This window comes from Engraulis encrasicolus, chromosome 2 (assembly GCF_034702125.1).
Source record: "Engraulis encrasicolus isolate BLACKSEA-1 chromosome 2, IST_EnEncr_1.0, whole genome shotgun sequence".
NCBI classification, from domain to species: Eukaryota; Metazoa; Chordata; class Actinopteri; order Clupeiformes; family Engraulidae; genus Engraulis; species Engraulis encrasicolus.
The window spans coordinates 30,072,773-30,093,763 of record NC_085858.1 but is presented as its reverse complement, the minus strand read 5'-3'; the positions used below and the strand labels follow the sequence as shown (position 1 = coordinate 30,093,763).

Below are 20,991 nucleotides of genomic sequence, written 5' to 3'. Positions count from 1 at the left end.
TTTAAATCAGTCATCATCTCAGCAAGGGGACCGGTTTATTCCACGCAAACTCAACCAGCCTCCACACCAATCTGTTTTTATGTCGTAGAAGACAATAAAAGTGAGTGGTGTCCAGACTAGAGGCGCCTACTGTAAGCGGCCTACTGTACCTCGCGTGTAGTCCACCAGAGCTTCCAGGGCCGCCACGCGCACGTCCACAAAATGGCCGAACTCCGCGTAGGACTTGAAGAGGCTGGGGTCGCTGGGGATGTGGCCGTTCTTCTGCAGCGTGCGGATCGCTCTCAGGCAGCTAGAGCACAAAATTACAGAGCACGGAGACCAACACGGAGATCAACATCAACCTCAAAGCCTCCTGTTCTGAATAACTCCCTTCTTGTTTAATAATAGGTATTATTAGGAATAATTTATTGTGCCAGAGTCAGAGTGAGCACTTATGTGTTGTGGTGGAGAATTATTATTTTCATTTTTTGCATTGTTCCCTCAAGAGCTTGGTCATGGTAGGTCTGATAAACTCAGGTCACATCTAATTGTGTGGTCTCTCTGTAATGAATAGGCCATGAACGATCCACATTATACTGTGCTGAATTTACGGCGCACAGCTCTGTGAAATGTAATTTGATTCTTTCCATATTCACATAAAACAAAACATTTCTGTGAGGCATGGCAGTCATCAATGAAAAGGTTAACACACACACGCACGCATGCGCATACGTGCGCACGCACGCGCCTACGCGCACGCATACGATAAGAAATTGACTGTGACCCACTACTGGCAATACGCAAGATTAGGAGTCTGCAGGTTGACATGGAACAAATGACACTAATCTGATGGCGGCTTTGAGTTGCATATGTTGGAGCTGCCTGACTTTCTTGTCTGGTTTCTTTCAGGCCTTCAACTTATCACACAGGATTGGGACATGCCAGACCCGATTTCCTTCAGCAAGATGTTGAACACAGCTCTACCGTGGAGGCTATTCTTAGAGCAGAATTATCCATGCGATATTAAGCAGTTCTTTAATTTGCCATCAAAGATCAAAGATCTGTTGGGATCTTTACCAAAGAAAACTCAATTTTGAAAGTACTTTGAGGCTACAGTGGTTCTACATAACTAACATGTATAAGAAGTGAAGTGAAGTTGAGATGAAGTTCACAGATAGCCAGGTTATGGTTGCACAGTACCCGAAGGCAGAGACAGTATTTTAAGAGACGGAAAAAGAGCACTGACGAAATCCCCCATAGAAATGAGTTGGAACAGTTTGTAGCGGCAGTATGGCAGGTGTGTGAGTATCCTGCCTGTTCCACTGCCAACAGCCAATCGTTGTGAACAGTGTTCCAAACATCTTGCCGCATCCGAGTTCCACTGTTGTGGCTGTGCCGTTATGGAAGTACTGCACCTGCGCAGTGTCAACATAACCTGTGAGCAAAGTGGCTTTAAAAGCCTTATTTTGACTCATAAGACGCAACTAACAACTCTAGTCTAATACACTTTTCACAGCGTTTTTTAGCCATATAATTTACGCAACCCTTACGTATCCGACAGTCCTAAACTCGCATTTTGCACATTCATTTTCGGAGAGTCTGGTCTTACTAAGCCGACATAGCACCACAAAGGCATCGCCAAGATGGCTACAGAGTGAAATAACTTGCAGTGTGTTTGTGTGTGTGTGTGTGTGTACGAGTGGGATAGAGAGATATGACCTGTGAATATATGTATGGGGATATATGTGCAATGTTGTGTGTGATGTCTTTGTGTCTTCTCCTGCATTTATGTATGTATGCTACTTGACGCCTTAATTTCCCTCGGGATCAACAAATGATACTCTACTCTACTCTACTCTACTAACAGTACCTGACGGTGATGGTGTTCCTGTAGCTGGGCAGCAGCTTCTCCATGTTGAGGTAGCGCGTGATCTCCTCCAGGATGAGGCGCACGTCTTGGTTGAGGTTGTCCACGGTGCGCACCTCGTTATTGATGCTGATGGCGGGCGTCAGGGAGTTGGTCAGGGCATCGATCAACTCAGCACGGTAGTAGTTGTCTGAGAACTGCAGAGACAACAGAGCAGAAGAGGAAATGTCAACCTGCACCTGATAAGACGATCTGGAGTTTCATTGATGAATCTCTGTGACCAAAAGTAAAAACCGGTGATAGTGTGTATTATATTATATTAGTATGTGTGTTGTGTATAGTGCATTGCATGCTCATATCGCACATTGTTCCTCATCAAACCCTTCTGTACAAGGACGGCTACGTCAATAATAAAAGCTACTGGACTTGAAGTTTCTTCTCTCGTTCTACCATGATATTCGCAGAGATAACATATGCTTGTAATCACCTCAGCTGAAATAACTGTTGTACTGCTTGTCTCACCTTATTCTTCCTGTTGTCGTTGTACTTGATGAGGTCCAGGATGAAGTTCAGCACTTCTTTAGGACAGAGGTTCTGGACATCCCTCAGCTGAGCCATGGCAACCGGCATAGTCTACACAGTCACAAGCATTAAGAGGGGAGGGAAAAAGCAGGTCTCATAATAAATATAAAGCATACAGGCACAATTTCTGCTTAAAATAACTTCGGACATTATGCCACAGACATGAATCTACTGATAACATTTCTAGACAGCAAAGGTAGGACCAGGATATTTCAGATACTCCATCAATGGCTTCTGAATCAAGGCCACCTGACTAGGGGTGTAAATCACAGCCTCCATGATACAATTTGATTTGATATCGATTTCTTGAGGCAGCGATTCAATTATTTTGTATACTTAGGAATGCCTCACAATACCATATAATTCGATTAAATTTCTTCTTCTACAGTATTATGTTATTGGAGCTAGGGCATTGGGCAGCCCAGCAATTCTATTATTTGTGATACTTAAGAATGCTCTACGATACGATACGATTCGATCTTCGGCTGCAGGATCGATGCATCAATACATATCGATTAAGCTTATTATTTACACCCCTACTCAAGAATAGGAAATAGGCCTTTTACCTTCTGCAGGAAGTAGCTTTGGAAGTTCATGAAGTTGTTGGTCTTGACGATGTTGGGGCAGCTCTTGCAGCAGAACATGCGGGTGAAGAGCGATTTCATGGCAGGCGGTCCCGTCCATGTGCTCACCATAGAGTTGGCAATCTGCAGAACAGATGGGGGAGTTCAAGATGATCTGACAACGATCAAATACACATTCCACTTTTGCACCGGGAAGGTTTTTTTGTCTATGGTATTAGATTCTAATACCATAGACAAAAAAAAGGCCTAAAAAAGGGGCTCAAAATATTAAGACTTTTTTTAGACTTTTTAGACCGCGCGGCTACCCTGTAGAAGCATTTACTTTTGTTTCAGTCAATGGGACGCAAATTGCCTTTTGACAGAGCACTTGGATTATCTAATGGAGCCTGAGCACCTACCAGGCCCAAAAGTTAACAACTGGGCGATAATCATACATACTCTGCATAATAGCCATAAACAAAAGATGTTTCTGGAACTACGGTATGCTTCCAATGAGATGGAGTTATATCATGTGGATCAGCATCGTATATAACATTTCACATCAGGGCATCAAAGAGACGTTAAATCCCTTGCCTTGTCAAGTCAATCACTACAAGCTGTGAAAAAAAACAGAATCTGTTGTCAGGAAAATTCTGTGTTTTTCCTCCTTTCTTCTGAAGTTTTGCCACCATATCAAACACATTTGCAACACATTCTTCCCCTATCTAGGCCAGGCAGAAGCAAGCCTGCATGCACGTTTCAAGTGTTTGTGTGTTTACAATATGTGTGGGGTTGTAACTAATTCAGAGATGAAGTGTCAAAGCAAGGCACAAACAGACCTGCATACACACTTCCTGTGTGTGTGTGTGTGTGTGTGTGTGTGTGTGTGTGTGTGTGTGTGTGTGTGTGTGTGTGTGTGTGTGTGTGTGTGTAAGTAATAGAGCAGTAAACTCACAGAGTAATCTCCCCATACCTTAGCCAGGCAGAAGCAGGCCTGCATGCGGACTTTGTAGAAGCACTGCTCCTGTTCCAGGATGTCGGTGAGTGCAAGGCGCGAGGCGGGGGTGGGGAACTTCTCCAGCGCCAGGATGGACTCCTCCTGAGCCACCACGTCCCGCTCGTAGCGCAGCTGGTACTGCCACATGAAGTCCGCCTGCTCGAACTCCACCTTACGCAGTATGGACATGTCCGGGTCGATCCGGATCCACAGCAAGGGCGAGTCAGCACTGAGGGGAGGTGGTGGGTGGGGGTTGGAGATGACTAAATCAGGGGCGCATTTCTCGAAATCATAGTTGCTAATTACGTTAGCTTCTTTGTTGTTTGCATTTCAATTTCCCATTTGCAACTGCCTACGTTACTAAGTACGTAGCTAGCAACTATGCTTGAGAAACACATTCCAGGTCCCAGTAAGCAACTTGATAGGTTGCCTATGGGAAATTGCACTGCAAATAAGTAAGTTGCTAACTTTAGCAATGATGCTATTGAGAAATGCACCCCAGTCTGGCTAGGTCAATGTTGTGGCTCACTTTTGGTCAGTAGTTAATGAACATTGTCCTGCACCATGCTGAACTTTTTCCCTAGTCATATCTAAGTATTTTCTTATATACAATATATAAACGACATTCTATAATATGGGCTACATATTTCCTAATGTTTCCTGGATTATTTTACTACGTAAATACATACCTGACCATCACCTTAGCTATTATCAACCACAGTCTATCAACCATGCTTATCTTTAGAAGAGGGTTTAAAAGGACATGGTGTTCTGCCACTCTAAGTTTAAGAGAAGTCCTCTGGAAGGCTTTTCGTGTGACTCTGGTCCTGAGGCATTGCTTTAGCAGATGTAGCTACTAAAAGCGGAGACACGGTCGGTCGTCCACAATTCATAGTATAAAACGCGTGGACGAGTCCAGGACAAAGCAGAACGGAGCAGAGCAGAACACCAAACTGGACAACCATGTGGCTGTCCTCACATCACCCCTGCTCTCCTTTTTCCTCCTTCCTTCTCTTCTCGTCCTTCTTTTCTCCTCTCCTCTCCTCTCCCCTCTGATCTCTGTCCTCCTGCTCACCCTAGCTCCAGAAAGCTGCTGCTGTGATTGGCCCTGTTCTTTCCACTACTGCCCTTCGGTCTGAGGAAGAAAACAAGGGCAAGTGATGTATACTGACAAGGACAAGTACTCGACTACTCATTTACAAGTATTGAATTATTTCTCAACGCTTAACCTTAAACAATGGGGACACACAAGTCTCAAGGCTTGTGCAAATCTTGTTATGACACTTCATAGCTGCACTAGGCTTGTACTAACAGTGTTTTTGGCTGAGAACTCTAGACTCTAGGCTAAAATATGGACATGTAAAACAATACTTTGCAAAACATACCATGTCTGGTTTCAGCATTCATAAAAATGTTACGGTAAAACTATATTTCAGAGTTACAGATAATTTCACTACCAGGCAACTGGCCACTGTGAGTGAGTGAGTGAGTGAGCGAGTGAGTGAGTGAGTGAGTGAGTGGAAGGCTTACTCCATGGCTGACAGGTCCATGTCTACTTCCTCTCCGTTCATCAGAGGAATCTTCTTCTTCTTATTCCTGCACACAGACAAGATGGAGAAGGAGACGGAGAAAACTGGGGATGAGTTGAGCTGAAGTGAGAAAAATGTGTGCGAGTGTGGTGATGGGCGCACTAAAACTCATTGCGAGCATACTACAGTAAGCATTCGAAAACACCTCACTGAGGCTGGCAATGTAAAATGGCATTAACATCACACATTCAGTGTACTGAGTAGCAGGCTTCACAAATAGCACAATGCCCCTGTAGTGCCACCTGCTGTTTATCAGCTGTGTGTCTGCATGTCAACCATCTGTATTTGAAGTGTTTATTTAAACACGGTGTATCTCCATTTTGTAGAATGTTGGGAAATTTACATTTTGTATTGGGCATTCCATTGAATTGCATTGCAAAATTCATTTTATATAGGTTAAAAAGTATGTTCTCAAAATATTTGAATGGTAAGAATTCACACATAGATGATATGACCTCTGAACAGTCATTTTCAGTAATAAAATGCAAAAGTCAAAAAATGGAGATACAACGTTTTGCAAATAAACCCTTCATTTACAACATAATTAGCTGAGAGAAGTGCCACCTAACCTGCTAATTGATTTTAAAAATACTTAATTTTATTTTATGCATGTCATGTTGTATTTGTTTGAGAGACCATTGCTGTTTGCATACAACTTAATGTGAACATCTGCTAGTGCCCATACATTTATAAATATCGTTTGGGCTGTTTTGTTTACTTGTTAATCGTGAGGTATTTGTAAGTTAAATTTAGTTAAATTTGGACTTTGAGGCAGGCCCATTCTCTTTGCTCCCTTGCTTTTTTTAGATGGATTGAATCCCAACACTTTTGCCCTTTGGCAGTCCTCTGTCAAGGATTAAAAGTGGCTTCTTGTGAAATGGAATACATCTGTGCTAGCTTAGTAAATTAGACCAGCATAATATGTTTTTTTTTTCTTGACGTGTTGGTCTAGCCTTATAACATAGAGGATAATCGTAGCTGAGACATGAATCTGGCTTGGTTTTGTCCTTTAATTACGACTATCTGTCTAGTTTTGAATCTGTGTAGTGGGTCACAAGGATTGGCTTTAGCACCGTGACTTTGCCTATGGTGCGAGCACAGACTTATACAATTCATGTTATTCGTGTGCTGTAGTGAGACTGATTGACCTTCTGCTTTTAGAGTGGCATGGAATGTCGTGCTTCAAGCTGTTCTCCTCTATCTGCAGGGTGTGGTTGAAGGAGCCATCCAGTTCCTGTACCGTCACTTTAATGGGTCCCTGCGGAAACACCAAACAAATACACGTGGGTTCCTTATTAAAACACCTAGAAAGTCCAAGTCCAACCAAACACCACCTTCCCACTTTGACCTTGAGACCACCCTGACAGCCCGTGGGCATGCACACACGCGCACACACACGCGTGCACACACACACACACACGCACGCACGCACACGCACATGCACACACACACACACACACACACACCTCGCTAGCTAACGAGAGAGATCCTTACCACATATTTCTGTGTGCCAGAGGAAGTGTAGTCCTGGCGGATCTCCAGCTCTAGAACGTTCCTCTTCCTGTTGAAGGCGAAGCTGCCAAAGAACTTCACCACCCCACTCTGGTCTCTGGGTGTCAGGGTGGTCAGGACAACAACGCAAAAAACCTCAACCTCCATCACTCACCAAATGGGGCGCACAGCCACAGAGGCTAATTACATCAACGCACGCATGTACGCGCACACACACACACAACACACGTAGGCCAGCAGAAGTTTAAAAATACAGTGGGCTAGATGATGGTGAGTGGAGATAAAAGCTTTGAATGAGTGAAAATGACTACTATTAATTTGAAATTACTTCACCATTTAATCCACATCACTATGTCATTGGAATAGCCTTTTTGCTGATGCCCTTTCCTTATTTTCTCTTTTTCGCATTTTCACTTTACCACCAACATGCATAACACGCTACTGCTTTCTTCTAAGGTAAAGCTGTCATTTCAATAACTCATTCCAGACATTTGGCACGGGACAAAAGCCTTGCCGCTTGCAGCTTGCGGGGCTAAAGGGATACACCCATTGCTTGATGAGGGGCCCGATGTCTTTGCCAGAGACGTTGGAGATGGCTCTGAGGAAGCTGGTGTTGGAGAGCAGCATCTGGCTCCACATGTGAGACTGGTACTTCTGGGACGACGCCGTGCTGGCCAGGCTCAGCAGCTTGTTGAAGACCTGCACATACACACACACACACACACACACACACACACACACACAAAAAGAGACACACACACACACACACACACACACACAAAAAGAGACACACACACACACACACACACACACACACACACACACACACACACACACACACACATGCACAGACACAGACACAGACACACATACATGCACAGACACAGACACACATGCACATGAAGACACACAGACACAGACACACACACACACACAGACATACACACACACACAGACATACACACACACACACACACACACACACACACACACACACACACACACACACACACACACACACACACACACACACACACACACACACACACACACACACACAGACGCACACACACAGACACACACAAAAGCGCGCACACGCGCACACACAAGCGTGCGCGCACACACACAGGCACAGACACACACGTAAGTACATACACAGCCACACATACACGTATACGCGCATAGACACCAACATGTACACACATAGAGACACAGACACAGACACAGACAGACACACACAACCGTGCATACACCCACACATACACACCACATAATATAGATTAATGCTTCCTGAACAAAGTGCTGAGAGACGACTTTCCGAGCGCTATTCAAAACAAAGCCAGAGATCTGGGCCAGAAATGCAGACACTCTGAAATACACCAGTGGAAAAGTAAGCACATCCATGATCCGCCCGGCGGTGGGCACTAAACAACACCCAGAGAGAGAGAGAGAGAGAGAGAGAGAGAGAGAGAGAGGGAGGGAGAGAGAAAGAGAGAGAGACCGATAGAAAGATAAAAGGAGTGAGAGAGAGAGCCAGTGTAATTCAGAAAGCAGAGATGCAAGTGATGAGAGGTTTACAGAGCACATAACTAAATTTCTGCCAAGAGTTACCACCAGTGCACACAACTCTTATGTACAGCATTTACTGATATATAAGCAGGGATTAAAGCAAAAAAAAGTCATCTGACTGAACTTTTTTACCGGTTAGGCACCCGATCGAGTATCACTTTGTAACCCAACGAAAACCAATGTAGCCAGGCTCTGCCCTCATAACGAAACATACACTGGTTTTATGCAAGGAATGGTGCCAGAGCCAGCACTAGGCATAGGCAGACAGGGCAGTCGCCTGGAGCAGAATAGGCCTATGTATTGAGGGCGCCAGTAATACCAAAAAGTGCCACAAAATCAGAACTTCAACCAACATAACACTTTACACTTCACATTAACAAACATAACCTCCTTGGCGGAGGTAATGAATATTCATTATACACTCAGTAGGCCTATATACACACTCAGTATGAATGTACCTGTAGGTACTAGATCAGATGCTATGCTATGTTTACAGATGCCAATTTCTAAATACAAAAAAGGAAAGAGGGAAAGGGGGCAGGCCTAGGCCACCAGATTGACTAGAACTGGCCGAGAATGGAGGGATAATGGATACTATATCAGACTGCAAACATTGAACTGCAATTTGGGGCATGTTTTGGTTATTTCCTCTTATTTCTACCCATTGTTTATGAATTGTTCACAACATTATGCAGAATGGATTCACATTGAGTGTTGCTTCAAAATGGTCTAGCTGATAGCACAGAATTATTGACTTGGAATTGCAATGCGTTGATACAGTGATCCCATTATGTTTTTTTTTGTTGTAGTATTAGGCTATATTTTGTCTTTCCCATCAGAATGGGCAAACACTGTTCTGGTGAAAGCACTGGTGCGCATTGCTTGCAGTTGTATTTCTGACATTTAAACTAGTTGGTTATTTTGTATGTTTTTCACTATTCGTCCTGTTACAAATAACTTGTTGATGTTTACAAACAGGGTGCGGTAGTCTACCTCTTGTATTCTACCGTTTTGAAAACCTATGGCTACCGGTACTTTTTTTTTTCTCGATGTGCGGTGCCAGGCACACGCTTACCATTGATTTAAAAAACGTCCCCGATTCCTACACGCACTCATGTTCTATCCTACAAGCTGACACGACGCAAGCAGACACGACACATAACAAAAGTAGCACACTTTCCCAAGCTTGTCGCGCAACTTTCCACTCGAATCAAGACAAGTCACCCACTTATCAGTCCTGAGTGCGCAGTGCGCAAATAACTGAGCTCAAACGAAGCGTATAGTCCGAGAAGATGGGCACAGACGTTGAGCCACTCAAAAACGAGCACACACAACTGTTGCTGCACACTATTCCAGTTAGCAAAAATAGCATCACAGAGTAGCCTACAACAAGCCTTGAAAGTGAAACAAACACCGAAACGGCAATTATTGACCACCCATGACAACACTGCTTCCCAGAATAAGACGTGGCATAAAATATTGGCTCTGCCAGGGATAGCCTCCGTGACCCCTGTAAAATGCAACCCATTTTCAACTTATTTCTTAAATATATCGGCAACAACAAAGTTAATATGCTATGATTACAGGTGAGACTGTAAATTATCCGTTGTCAGAAAGACAACTACAGCTAGTTCTACACGTAGCCAGTCAAACGCGCTAAACGTTGAAAATGAAACGCATGTTATTACGCATGGTATATTCTAGCTAGCTGCCAATGATAGCCGTCCCATTGGGGCTATGAATAATGTTAGTAAAAGTCACAATGCTTAAAAGAAAAACCCTTCATGAAAAGGACATCATGCGCAGTCGAAGTAAACTATTCTTTTTTTCTAACTATCCGCCACGGCAGGTGCAATGATAATGGAAACATACGTGTCCTACCTTCTTCCAGCTATGCATTCCATGCGCATTATTAGCCCATATTGGAATATCAGTCCAACCCGTTTAATGATTGTCATTGCACTTTAAAGACATAGTATTACACTTATTTTCTTTTCTGCCATCAGCAACAATGTTGGCTATTTGATTTTTTAATCTCTCGCGCTGCGCCTGGTGTACTTTTTTTTTTTGGAACACGGAAGACCAGAGGATGGCTCAAAACTACTGAGTGAATCTGGTGTATGACACAACCGGTGCTGGAGTGTAAAACTAAATCCGTGCACCAAACACACCTCTCGTCCCCTTCTCATGGCCAGGAGTGCTCTCGATTTGAGTTCAGTTGGAAAGTAAAAATTGTAAATTAATTGACATGAATTATAAGGACGGAAATCCGTCCAAACGAAAATCCAGTTGACGGAAATCCGTCATAGCGACGGAAAACTTTAATCCCTGTATAAGTGATAGGCTACTCATATGACTAATTTGAGAATATCACATTTCTGTTTAAATACATTTTGGGAGGGCTTATTTTGCCTTTCCAAGACAGCACTGTGAAGAGTGAGACAGGAAATGAGTGGGGAGAGAGAGATGGGGGAGGATCGATAAATGACCTTGGGCTGGAATCAAACCCGGGTCCCTAGCACAACAGCACGGTGCCCCAACTGCTTGAGCCATGGCCAAGGCCCTTGTCACACTTTTAAAAAAATGATTTGACCTTTATTTAACCAGGTAGGTACCATTGAGGTATAAAACCTATTCTTCTGATACAGCATATGCATAGTAAAAAATGAGTGCTAATCTTCACCTGCAGCATGCACTCCATACTGATCCAGTTCTCAATGAGAACATTGTTTTCAGTCGTGTTGGTTTGTCTGTCCGTCTGTCTGTTTGTTTGTCAGCAGAATAACTCAAAAACGTATCACTGTATATGGACAAAACTTTGTGGGTTTGTTGATAATGACCGAAGGAACAAGTGATTAAATTTTGATCCGAAATTTTTGATCCGGATCACGAACCGGAACCAGGACTTTTTAAAAGATTCTGTTAGCAGGATAACTAAAAAACGAATCAACTGATTTGGACGAAACTTTGTGGAGTTGTTAGTAACGACCCAAGGTGCAAGTGATTCAATTCTGGTGGTGATTCGGATCACGAACTGGAACCAGGACTTTTCAAAAGATTCCTCACCATCTAGACGCCCCCTAGTGATCAGAAATTGAATTGCGGGGACTCCAGAAAAACAAGGCAGAAAGACTTAGGGTGTAACATGGTCAAATGTATCAAGCAGCTTCCTTGGCGGAGGTCTGCGCTCTCTGAGTGCTTCTAGTTGTTAATTTAACTGAACTGTGAAGCACATTGAGCTGCATGTCTGGTATGAATTTTGCAACACAAGTACAATGGTTATTATTATTATCATTATTATGATTTTATGAGTGTTAAGCGTCACCTGCAGCATGAACTCCATACTGATCCTGTTCTCGATGAGGCGCATGACCAGGTGAGCTTTGCACTGGAACATCCGGTAGTACTCCCACGACAAGGTGTGGGGATGCTTGATGGAGAAGTGCAGGTGAGGAGTCGGACTGAAGTACAAATGCAGACAGGGTAGCATAGAAAAGGGGTGAGGGGAGAGAGGGAGGGAGGAGAGGGGGAGAGAGAGAAGCGTACGTATAAAATACATGTGGGAAAAAAATGATTGATTGAATTATAATCCAATTCTGAAAAAGTTAACAAAAAAGGTACACGATTGAGGTCAAGGACTTGCAAACAATCATTGTGTATAAAGTGCAAAAACAGTTATAATCAAATGATTAGAAAAACCACACAGGTTGAGTAATTATATACTGTGTTAAATATAAGCTCACCGACTACAAAACAAAAGAAACAAAATAAAATGATAAAAACAAGTAGTGAGGAACAAAGAGAGTCTTTCTGTGGCACCTCTTCTCTTCTCTCCTCTCCTCTTCTCCTCAAGGGCATTAGCGGTTATTACCCTAGCCGATGACAGGCGCCTCACAAGGTCTTGACTTAGCGCTGGGATAATTTGCAAACAGCTCTCAAAACACACTCCGGTGGGGAGCTGATTTATGACAAACGAGAGCGGCCGCGCCAAGTCGTTTTATGGGAGGTCAATAAGTAGTCCTACTCACAGCCTGTTTTTCCAACAGTCGGGGGAGAGAGGAGGTTTTTTTTTTGGGAAAACGGCTCATGGGTCTGAACTCTGAACACGGCTCTGTCTCGGCCGACCATGTGAAACTGCAGGTTCAGAGGCCAAGTCATGAAGGTGTAATTTAATTTGACACACACTCTCATTATGGTTAGCGCCCCTCGTAGCACCTTCATCTCTCTCTCTCTCTCTCTCTCTCTCTCTCTCTCTCTCTCTCTCTCTCTCTCTCTTCTCTCTCTCTCTCTCTCTCTCTCTCTCTCTCTCTCTCTCTCTCTCTCTCTCTCTCTCTCTCTCTCTCTCTCTCTCTCTCTCTCTCTCTCTCTCTCTCTCTCTCTCTCCCTCTCTCTCTCTCTCCGTACGCACACACACACACACACCTCTCAGCAGACCACTCATATGCCTCTGTACCGCACCTCTTGGGCCAAATACTACCTCTGGGAATTGCTGTACATGTGAAACCCAGAGTGTGATAACCAGGTGCAGGGGAGATGATTGGGGTGGAGAAGTGAGCTTACAGTCAGCATCAATATCCAGAATCATACTATGGCAGACTGAGCTTACAGCGTCAATATCCAGAATCATACTATGGCATATTCCGATGTCAATACTGTGTGTGTGTGTGTGTGTGTGTACATGTGTGCCTGCGATGGCCAAAGTGTGTGCTTGGCGCCCCATGCAGATGAGACATAAACACTGCGGACACACAACATACATGGGGCCAGGTAAAAAGCAAAAGGGTATGAATTCATGTCAACAGTTCTAAGAACTGAAATGGAATTCTTGTGCCTTAAAGAACTCTTGCTGCCATAAAGAATTCTTGGGTTGCAGTTACGTCAGAATCCCCCATCACGGGAGCGCGCAAATTTGAAATGGTGGACTACCTGGGCTTGGAACCATTGAAACCCATTCAAAACTTCATTTTTTCGATCTGACACAGAATATTTTTAATTAGACCTAAAGACACACCATGGGTCTTGTTTAAAAGCTGAGAACCTCCGCTTTCCATACACAGAAGGCACATGAGCATATTCTGCAATGGATATGGTCATCATTTAAAGTCAAGTGTCCTCAGCTGACTCGGAACAGTAATTAATTAACCTTTTAGTCCTACCTTGTGTCCCTTTAACCCATTGTGTCCTGGAGCCACATATGCGCTGCATTCAGGTTCTTGAGATTTAAGCTGAAAGAACATTCTAAGGCAAAACGAGGGTCCTACCTTTAAATGCAACTCATTTCATGTTTGTATGTGGTTTGGAGGCTGAGATATTTAGGATTTAATTGGTAGAGGGTGCCCTTTCCCAAAAAGGGCTTAGGACAAAATGGGTTAAAGAAAACAGGCATTGGATATATAGATAGGTTTTCCGTTTACAAACATTTGTGATTTGAGGAGGGGCAAGAGGCTAAGCTGCCAACCATGTGAGCGCATTTTTTGAGTGACAGCAGTTTCCGACAATTAGAGGTTGAACAGTGTGCACCCAGGGATCGTTTACAAACAGGAAATCCAAGTATAGGAATAAGAGGATGACATTTTTCGGGAATTCCCTTGGACCCCGTGTTAATCAAATTTTTAAAGATGAACGGGAGCGGGCAGGAGCGAGAATAAAGATGAATGGGAGCAGGCAGGAGCGGGAATGAAAATGAATGAAAATGAATGAAAATGAATGATTTTGAGTGGGAGTGGGTAGGATTGGGAGACATTCTTACAGGAGTGGACGGGATGGGATTCGTTTTTTTTTTTTACTCCAGCCCGCGATGGGATGGGATGGGATTTTTTTTTTCTAGGACCGAGATGGGACTGGAATGAACATCCACTCCCGTGTCATGCTCTAATGCTCTAAGAGTACCTACTTGAACTGGAATTGACTGACAGAGTCTCACAATAAGGATGGAAATGAAAGAGAAGACGGAATGAGAGAGTGAGCTTAATTACTTGTCCTTCTCTTTCCCGCCACCAAATGTGGGATGCAGCAAAACTCCTCCCATCTTCAACTCATACTCCACTATCTTGTCCAGTTCCTGTGGAGACATACACACACAGACACACACACACAGTAGATGCTAAGATTAATCACAAAGCCACCAAAGAGCTTCAAGTTATCACCAGAGATGCTTCTTGAGATATGGTAGTATTGGGGCTCCTAATGTACTGGGCCTACCTCCTTAATCCAGTGGCGATAATCATTGACACCAAAGGTCTTCTTCAGGTATAGACCATAGATGTAGCCAGAGATGCCCTTCAGAACCCATTCGTCAACCCTGCAACACACAAAGGCACATGTTACAATAGGAACTCTATGAATCCAAAATGACATTGTGATTCAAAACCCTACAACTAAACTGTATAATTCTGCTGCCACGTGTGAGATATAAATGAGCAATAAATGAATAAGACATACAATACAAGACTTAGTCGCAACTGGTTGATGTTATGTGCACATCCTGTCTTTAACGAGTCTTGCTCAGGGAATCAGGGATACAAAATGAATTTCAGTGAAACTGACAATAAAGTTCTATCTTATCGTATCGTACTGTAACTTAGCTCTACTGTCTTGTTTTAGCATCTCGTAGAGTGCCCGTAAACATAAGCAACCCTGGAGTGAATAATAAAATACTGGATTGGCTGAAGGTAACTGGAGTTACTGCTTTTTGTGAAATACTGATGTGTTGTGGTTTCTGATAAACGGAAGTCTCCAAAGGGCCACACGCCTGACTGGAAATTTATGGTTAACGCTTACTAAATTGGCTCTCACCCAAAAAAACAAACACCGTCTTGTCACCACTGCAGTAATGTATGTTAAACTCTGTAAAAGGAAACCCGTTACCCGAGCCTAGAAGCAGACATGACTTTTACGGCTGTACTAGAGCACTTGCGCCCCAGTGTGTTGCTCATAAGAAACACTACAGAACCTCTGGTCCTCGTGCCTTGGGCTGCCCTGCAGGCTGGAAGGGGAATTACATCTCTTTGCATCTTACTCCACAACTGCAGATCAGGCGTCACACACTGGCAAGCGTACACAAGTGTGGTTATAGTCCCTGGAAGGCCCACAAAGTGAATTAAGAAGTGCCGTTCGCTTTTGTCAGGAGTTGACAAACCACTGCACAGACTTTGGATACATTATGACGTTAACCCTCTGCAGGTCAAACCCAGAACAGTAATCAACAGCTTTTTAGTGCTGCCAGTGCACTTGGAGAGGGTGCATTTGATTTTTTAGTGTGAAACTGTATATGGGGGAAGACAGTGTGTGAGTGTGTGTGTGTGTGTCTGTGTTTCTGTAGGTGTGTGACTGCTTCTGGGAGTGTGTGTGTGTGTGTGTGTGTGTGTGTGTGTGTGTGTGTGTGTGTGTGTGTGTGTGTGTGTGTGTGTGTGTGTGTGTGTGTGTGTGTGTGTGTGTGTGTGTGTGTGTGTGTGTGTGTGTGTGTGTGGTATGACCTCATTCTCTGGGCTACGAGGTGGCAGCCTGTCAAAGACGTGGCCGCCTCCTCTAGGGTGGTGTTTGTGTGACTGTGCATCTGTGTGCGCGCACGCGTGTGTGTGTGTTTACTTTCCTGCCGCCTGCCTCCAATTTCAGGCTTCAGCACAACACAGCCACACGATTAATTGCTAGCAGGTGACGTTTCAAAAAGTCTTGAAAACTCTCCATGTTTTTTTTCAATTGCCCACCCAATGCCTTGATGGTGGTTTATGTCAAACCACCTCGAATTAAATAAATACATTAATTAATTAAAAACGGTAAGCTGAGCTGAGCTGAGCTTCCCACATCTGATTTGGGTTTTGGGCAAGTGTGGGTACACAGGGGTGGCATTGTTTTATAAGAGATCAATGCACTGAACGTGTCCCTTAAGGGTTCATTTCAGTGAGTGAGCCAGCAAGTGAGAGAGTGAGAGAGCGAGTGAGTGAGTGAGTGAATGACTGAGTGTGTAAATAGGTGACAGAGTTTAGTAACTGAGAGCACAAGTGAGTGAATAAGATAGAGCAAGAGAGTGAGTGCGAACCAGCTGTCGAATAATAAAATGAGTGGGCAGTGATGAGAGGGTGCCATCATGAGACAGAGATCAGCCAAGTAAATAAAGGCGAGTTCAGGCCGACATAGAACTGTGCCCGTGCCCGTTTCCGCACCTAATCTTGAACCGGCTTGTGTGTTCACGGCACAAGCCTGAGCGTTCAGGAAGCGGAAAATTGGTTCACAATGTGAACTGAAAAATATGTTGGGGCTTTTTTTTCTGCGAACCGTGACATTAACGTGGATGTCAGCAGGTTCTTCCGGGTACAACATGCTGGCTTACGGAAAAGTTCAGAGCCCAGTATGAAAGCGGGTGGCTCAAGGGTAAGCACTTCAGTACTGAAAACGTAACTGGTGTGGGAACAGGCACCAGTGCCGTTATGGTTGGCCTCAAAACAGTACAAGTGAAAAAGTGAGTGAGTGAGTGAGTGAGTGAGTGAGTGAGTGAGTGAGTGAGTGAGTGAGTGAGTGAGTGAGTGAGTGAGTGAGTGAGTGAGTGAGTGAGTGAGTGAGTGAGTGAGTGAGTGAGTAGAGAAGCGACGAAGTGTGTGAGCGAGAGTTGGTGTCCAACCCAGAGTGAAGGGAGAGAGAGAGAGAGAGAGAGAGAGAGAGAGAGAGAGAGAGAGAGAGAGAGAGAGAGAGAGAGAGAGAGAGAGAGAGAGAGAGAGAGAGAGAGAGAGAGAGAGAGAGAGAGAGAGAGAGGGAGAGACTGCTGCTGACAGAGTGAGTGACACACAAACAACTACAGCCATGCTTCTTTTGATACCAATGGCAGCCGTCTTTGACTCAACTGCACAGCTGCAGAGAAATATACAAGTTCTAAGCTGTGTCGCTTGCACACAGCAACACAACACCTTCAAATCACTCAGTTCCCTTGACAGTCTCTAGAGTTCAGGACACAGGCCAAACAGAGTGGCCAGGGGGGTGACAAAACACACACACACACACACACACACACACACACACACACACACACACACACACACACACACACACACACACACACACACACACACACACACACACACACACACACACACACACACACACACACACACACACACACACACACACACACACACGAGCGTGAGAGAAAAGAGTGGAGGGCACCATCAAAGAAAGTGTGAAGTCATATAGAATGTGAAGTCACAGTAAAAAAAGGAGAGAGAAGGAAAGAAAAGGGTGTTTTTGGAACTATGAGTGCATTGGAGGTTCTCTGGTCCTGGCACAGCGAGGACACCTGAGAGAGGCAGAGAGGAGAGGAGAGGAGAGGAGAGGAGAGGAGAGGAGAGGAGAGGAGAGGAGAGGAGAGGAGAGGAGAGGAGAGGAGAGAGGAGAGCTGAGGGGAGTGAGTGGAGGGAAGAGGAGAGGAGAAGAGAGGAGAGAGGAGAAGAGAGGAGAGAGGAGAGGAGAGCTGAGAGGAGAGGAGAGGAGAGGAGAGGAGAGGAGAGGAGAGGAGAGAGTAGAGGAGAGGAGAGAGGAGAGAAGAGAGGAGAGAAGAGAGGAGAGAGGAGAGCTGAGAGGAGAGGAGAGGAGAGGAGAGGAGAGGAGAGGAGAGGAGAGGACAGGAGAGAGGAGGAGAGGAGAGTAGAGTAGATGGGAGGAGAGGAGAGGAGAGGAGAGAGGAGAAGAGAAGAGAGGAGAGGAGAGGAGGAGGAGAGTTGAGAGGAGTGCGATTAGAGGAGAGCTGAGGGGAGTGAGTGGAGGGAAGAGGAGAGAGGAGTGGAGCTAAGGTAAGGAGAGAGAAGTGGAGTAGGTGGGAGAGCAGGGGTTTGGACCTGAGAGGTGAGTGAATGGAGCTAATTGGAGGCCGCCCATGTAGCTGGCATATGGGATAACTAATCAGCAGGGTGCGGCCAACATGGCACCTCCAGGGGTAGCCAACACCAATCACCAGGGGTGTAAAGTGCAGCGTCCCTTGGGTGGCCAACACCAGTCACCTAGAGTCTTTGTGCCATGACCATCAATCACACAGGACTGTAATTGTAGTGCCCTCTGGGCACGGACCAGTCAGGGCCGTGGGTGTAGTGTTGGCCCCTAGGGGCAGCGAGCAACATCTCAACAGCGTTAAGTGCCAGCAGTCCAGGGGTGAGAAATGTCAGTCCCCAGGGCTGAGCATTCATCAAGGGTATTTGTGTTATGATCACTGATCCCCAGGGTCGTGAGTGTAGCACTGCCAGGGGCCAGACACAGAGCTGGCAGGGTGGCCTACTGGACGAGGCCGCATAAGGCATTTTTTTCACATACAACCTGCCTGTGCTGTGAGGTGTCGCGTCAAGCTGAGTGGTACTGTCAAACCAGCCCGTTTTGTGTTTCCATTACAAACCATGTTACCCGGAGTATGGTTAGACTTTTGGACGTTTTTGGCGTCGTCACGTAGCATTACTAAACGTAGGCTAGTTTACTTAACGTAAGGCCGAAGTAGGCTATAAATAGTTTCAGCAACATCCAATTTGGATACTACAATGTTGATTTCTGCCTTCAATTTTCATATCACAGTAATACAGTGTCAAACTAAAGAGCATTCCAAGAGAGTTGATCTGGTGACCACCATGCTAATTTTTTTATTCATCGGTGAGGACAAGCTGACGCGGATTCTGGGTAATAGCTCAGCTCGCTTCAGCTGGCCGGCTGGTTTTCGCGCTGAGTTGAGCTGTGTTGTGCTAAATCGAAAAGCAAAAAGTGTCGGCCGAGTCATGCTGTGTTGAGCTGTACCGGGTAGAAAACGGGTAGTGGAAAAGAGCCTCCACTGAACTCCACTGATTGTTACGTGAAATTCACAAATATGTTACTTATACACATGTAAGGGCATAATAATTCACATATTACTACAGAGCATGTTGCCTTACCTTGTCTTGCACTTTCATCTATTTCCTGTCTCTACATGCGAGAGTGAGAAACGTTATTTTGAATCCGTTGTATACCTAGTACATGGGTCAATCACGTTGTTTTTGGGCTCAGGCATCAGGTGGTACAATGACAGCTAATGGCCATAAATTAATCAGTAATGGCTTATTAATGTACTGCAATGAATATGCTCCTGTTTTAGTCTTAGATAATCCACTAAAAAACAAACAAACAAAAAAAGAATCCATACAATAGAAGTATTAGCCGTCACTGACGTGTGCTACTAATAAAACGTCATTGACCCACATGTGAAGAAAGTGGCAATAACTTCTGACTACACTACACTGCACAGCACAGCACAGAGCAGTACTCACCATGACATGCGGGATATGAAACAGCCGAAGAACTGCTGTGCCAGGGCCTGGGCCAGGCAGCGGCGCGTCATAGGGGTCTGGTCTATTATCATGCCACTGTGCAGGAGGTTGGTGCTGCGCGAGAGGAAGAGCAGGGGAGAAGAGAGGCAGATAGGAGTTCAATTATATGTTCATTCAAATATTCAAAGGCTACAACTTGGGACAGGATACTTCAAAACAAAAAAATAAAGGTTTGCAACACTGTTAAATGCTCCCAAAGATTTAATGGTACGACGTTTCGGACTAACAGGCACTGCACTGTGATGAAGGACAGTTAGTCCGAAATGTCGTGTCATTAAATCTTTGGGAGCATTTAACACCTTTATTTTATTTTCAGTTATCTTATGTTTGGTCCAGCACCTGTGCCACTGATGTGCGCGCATTATTTGACTTTTTGGATTTACTTCAAAACAAAATCCACATCTGAGGTAGAGCCAATTGACAAAATCATTTTGACTCCTGCCCATAATAAATATAGAAAATAAATAACAGCAACTTGAGGTGGATCAGGTGGTGGCATCGTTGAGAGCAGAAAATCAGGAAATGAATATACATTGTATGACTGACATAAAAGAAGAGTGACTGAAATATATTGAATTGTCTCATCTCATCGATATTTAAGTCCTGCATTAAAAAACAGGTTAGGCCCAGTGGTTGCTTTTTCTGCTGTGACCTTCTTTTGGATTTAAGAATATTTTCTCGACCTCCACCTCCCATTTTCCAAATTCAAAAACATATTTTGTCCTAATGTAAATCAGGTAATGTAATTAAGGCAAATACATTCATTACCCATTGACGTTAATATTGTTTCTAAAAAAAATGTATGGAAAGGTTATAAAAGCAAACAGTATATTCAAGGTTTTATGCAAAGTATCTTCCTGGCTCCCTTAGGGCAGAGGTTCTTCACCTGGGGTGCGCCAGAGATTTCAGGGGGTGCGCGAGATTTTGTTTGTGTTGAGGTTGTGACCAAAATTCTGCTTCCAAACATTATAATTAGGCCAAATCGAGACCAAATTAAAACATGTTT

The 20,991-nt window shown here is 44.4% G+C and overlaps 1 protein-coding gene across 3 annotated transcripts in view; it reads right to left on the bottom strand.

The window, feature by feature from the left end:
- The window catches only part of taf2 (TAF2 RNA polymerase II, TATA box binding protein (TBP)-associated factor), a 39,877-nt gene that overhangs the window by 10,348 nt on the left and 8,538 nt on the right, over positions 1 to 20,991 (bottom strand). For all 3 annotated transcript variants that reach the window (XM_063186087.1, XM_063186095.1, XM_063186101.1), the window contains exons 8-20: positions 19,926 to 20,039; positions 14,860 to 14,959; positions 14,634 to 14,719; positions 11,984 to 12,119; positions 7,634 to 7,788; positions 7,072 to 7,186; positions 6,726 to 6,835; positions 5,519 to 5,584; positions 3,965 to 4,217; positions 2,995 to 3,135; positions 2,369 to 2,479; positions 1,850 to 2,043; positions 150 to 289 (exon numbers count right to left, since the gene is read on the bottom strand). In XM_063186087.1, the coding sequence (XP_063042157.1) occupies positions 150 to 289; positions 1,850 to 2,043; positions 2,369 to 2,479; positions 2,995 to 3,135; positions 3,965 to 4,217; positions 5,519 to 5,584; positions 6,726 to 6,835; positions 7,072 to 7,186; positions 7,634 to 7,788; positions 11,984 to 12,119; positions 14,634 to 14,719; positions 14,860 to 14,959; positions 19,926 to 20,039 (1,721 nt within the window). The remainder of the gene's footprint in view (positions 1 to 149; positions 290 to 1,849; positions 2,044 to 2,368; positions 2,480 to 2,994; positions 3,136 to 3,964; positions 4,218 to 5,518; positions 5,585 to 6,725; positions 6,836 to 7,071; positions 7,187 to 7,633; positions 7,789 to 11,983; positions 12,120 to 14,633; positions 14,720 to 14,859; positions 14,960 to 19,925; positions 20,040 to 20,991) is intronic.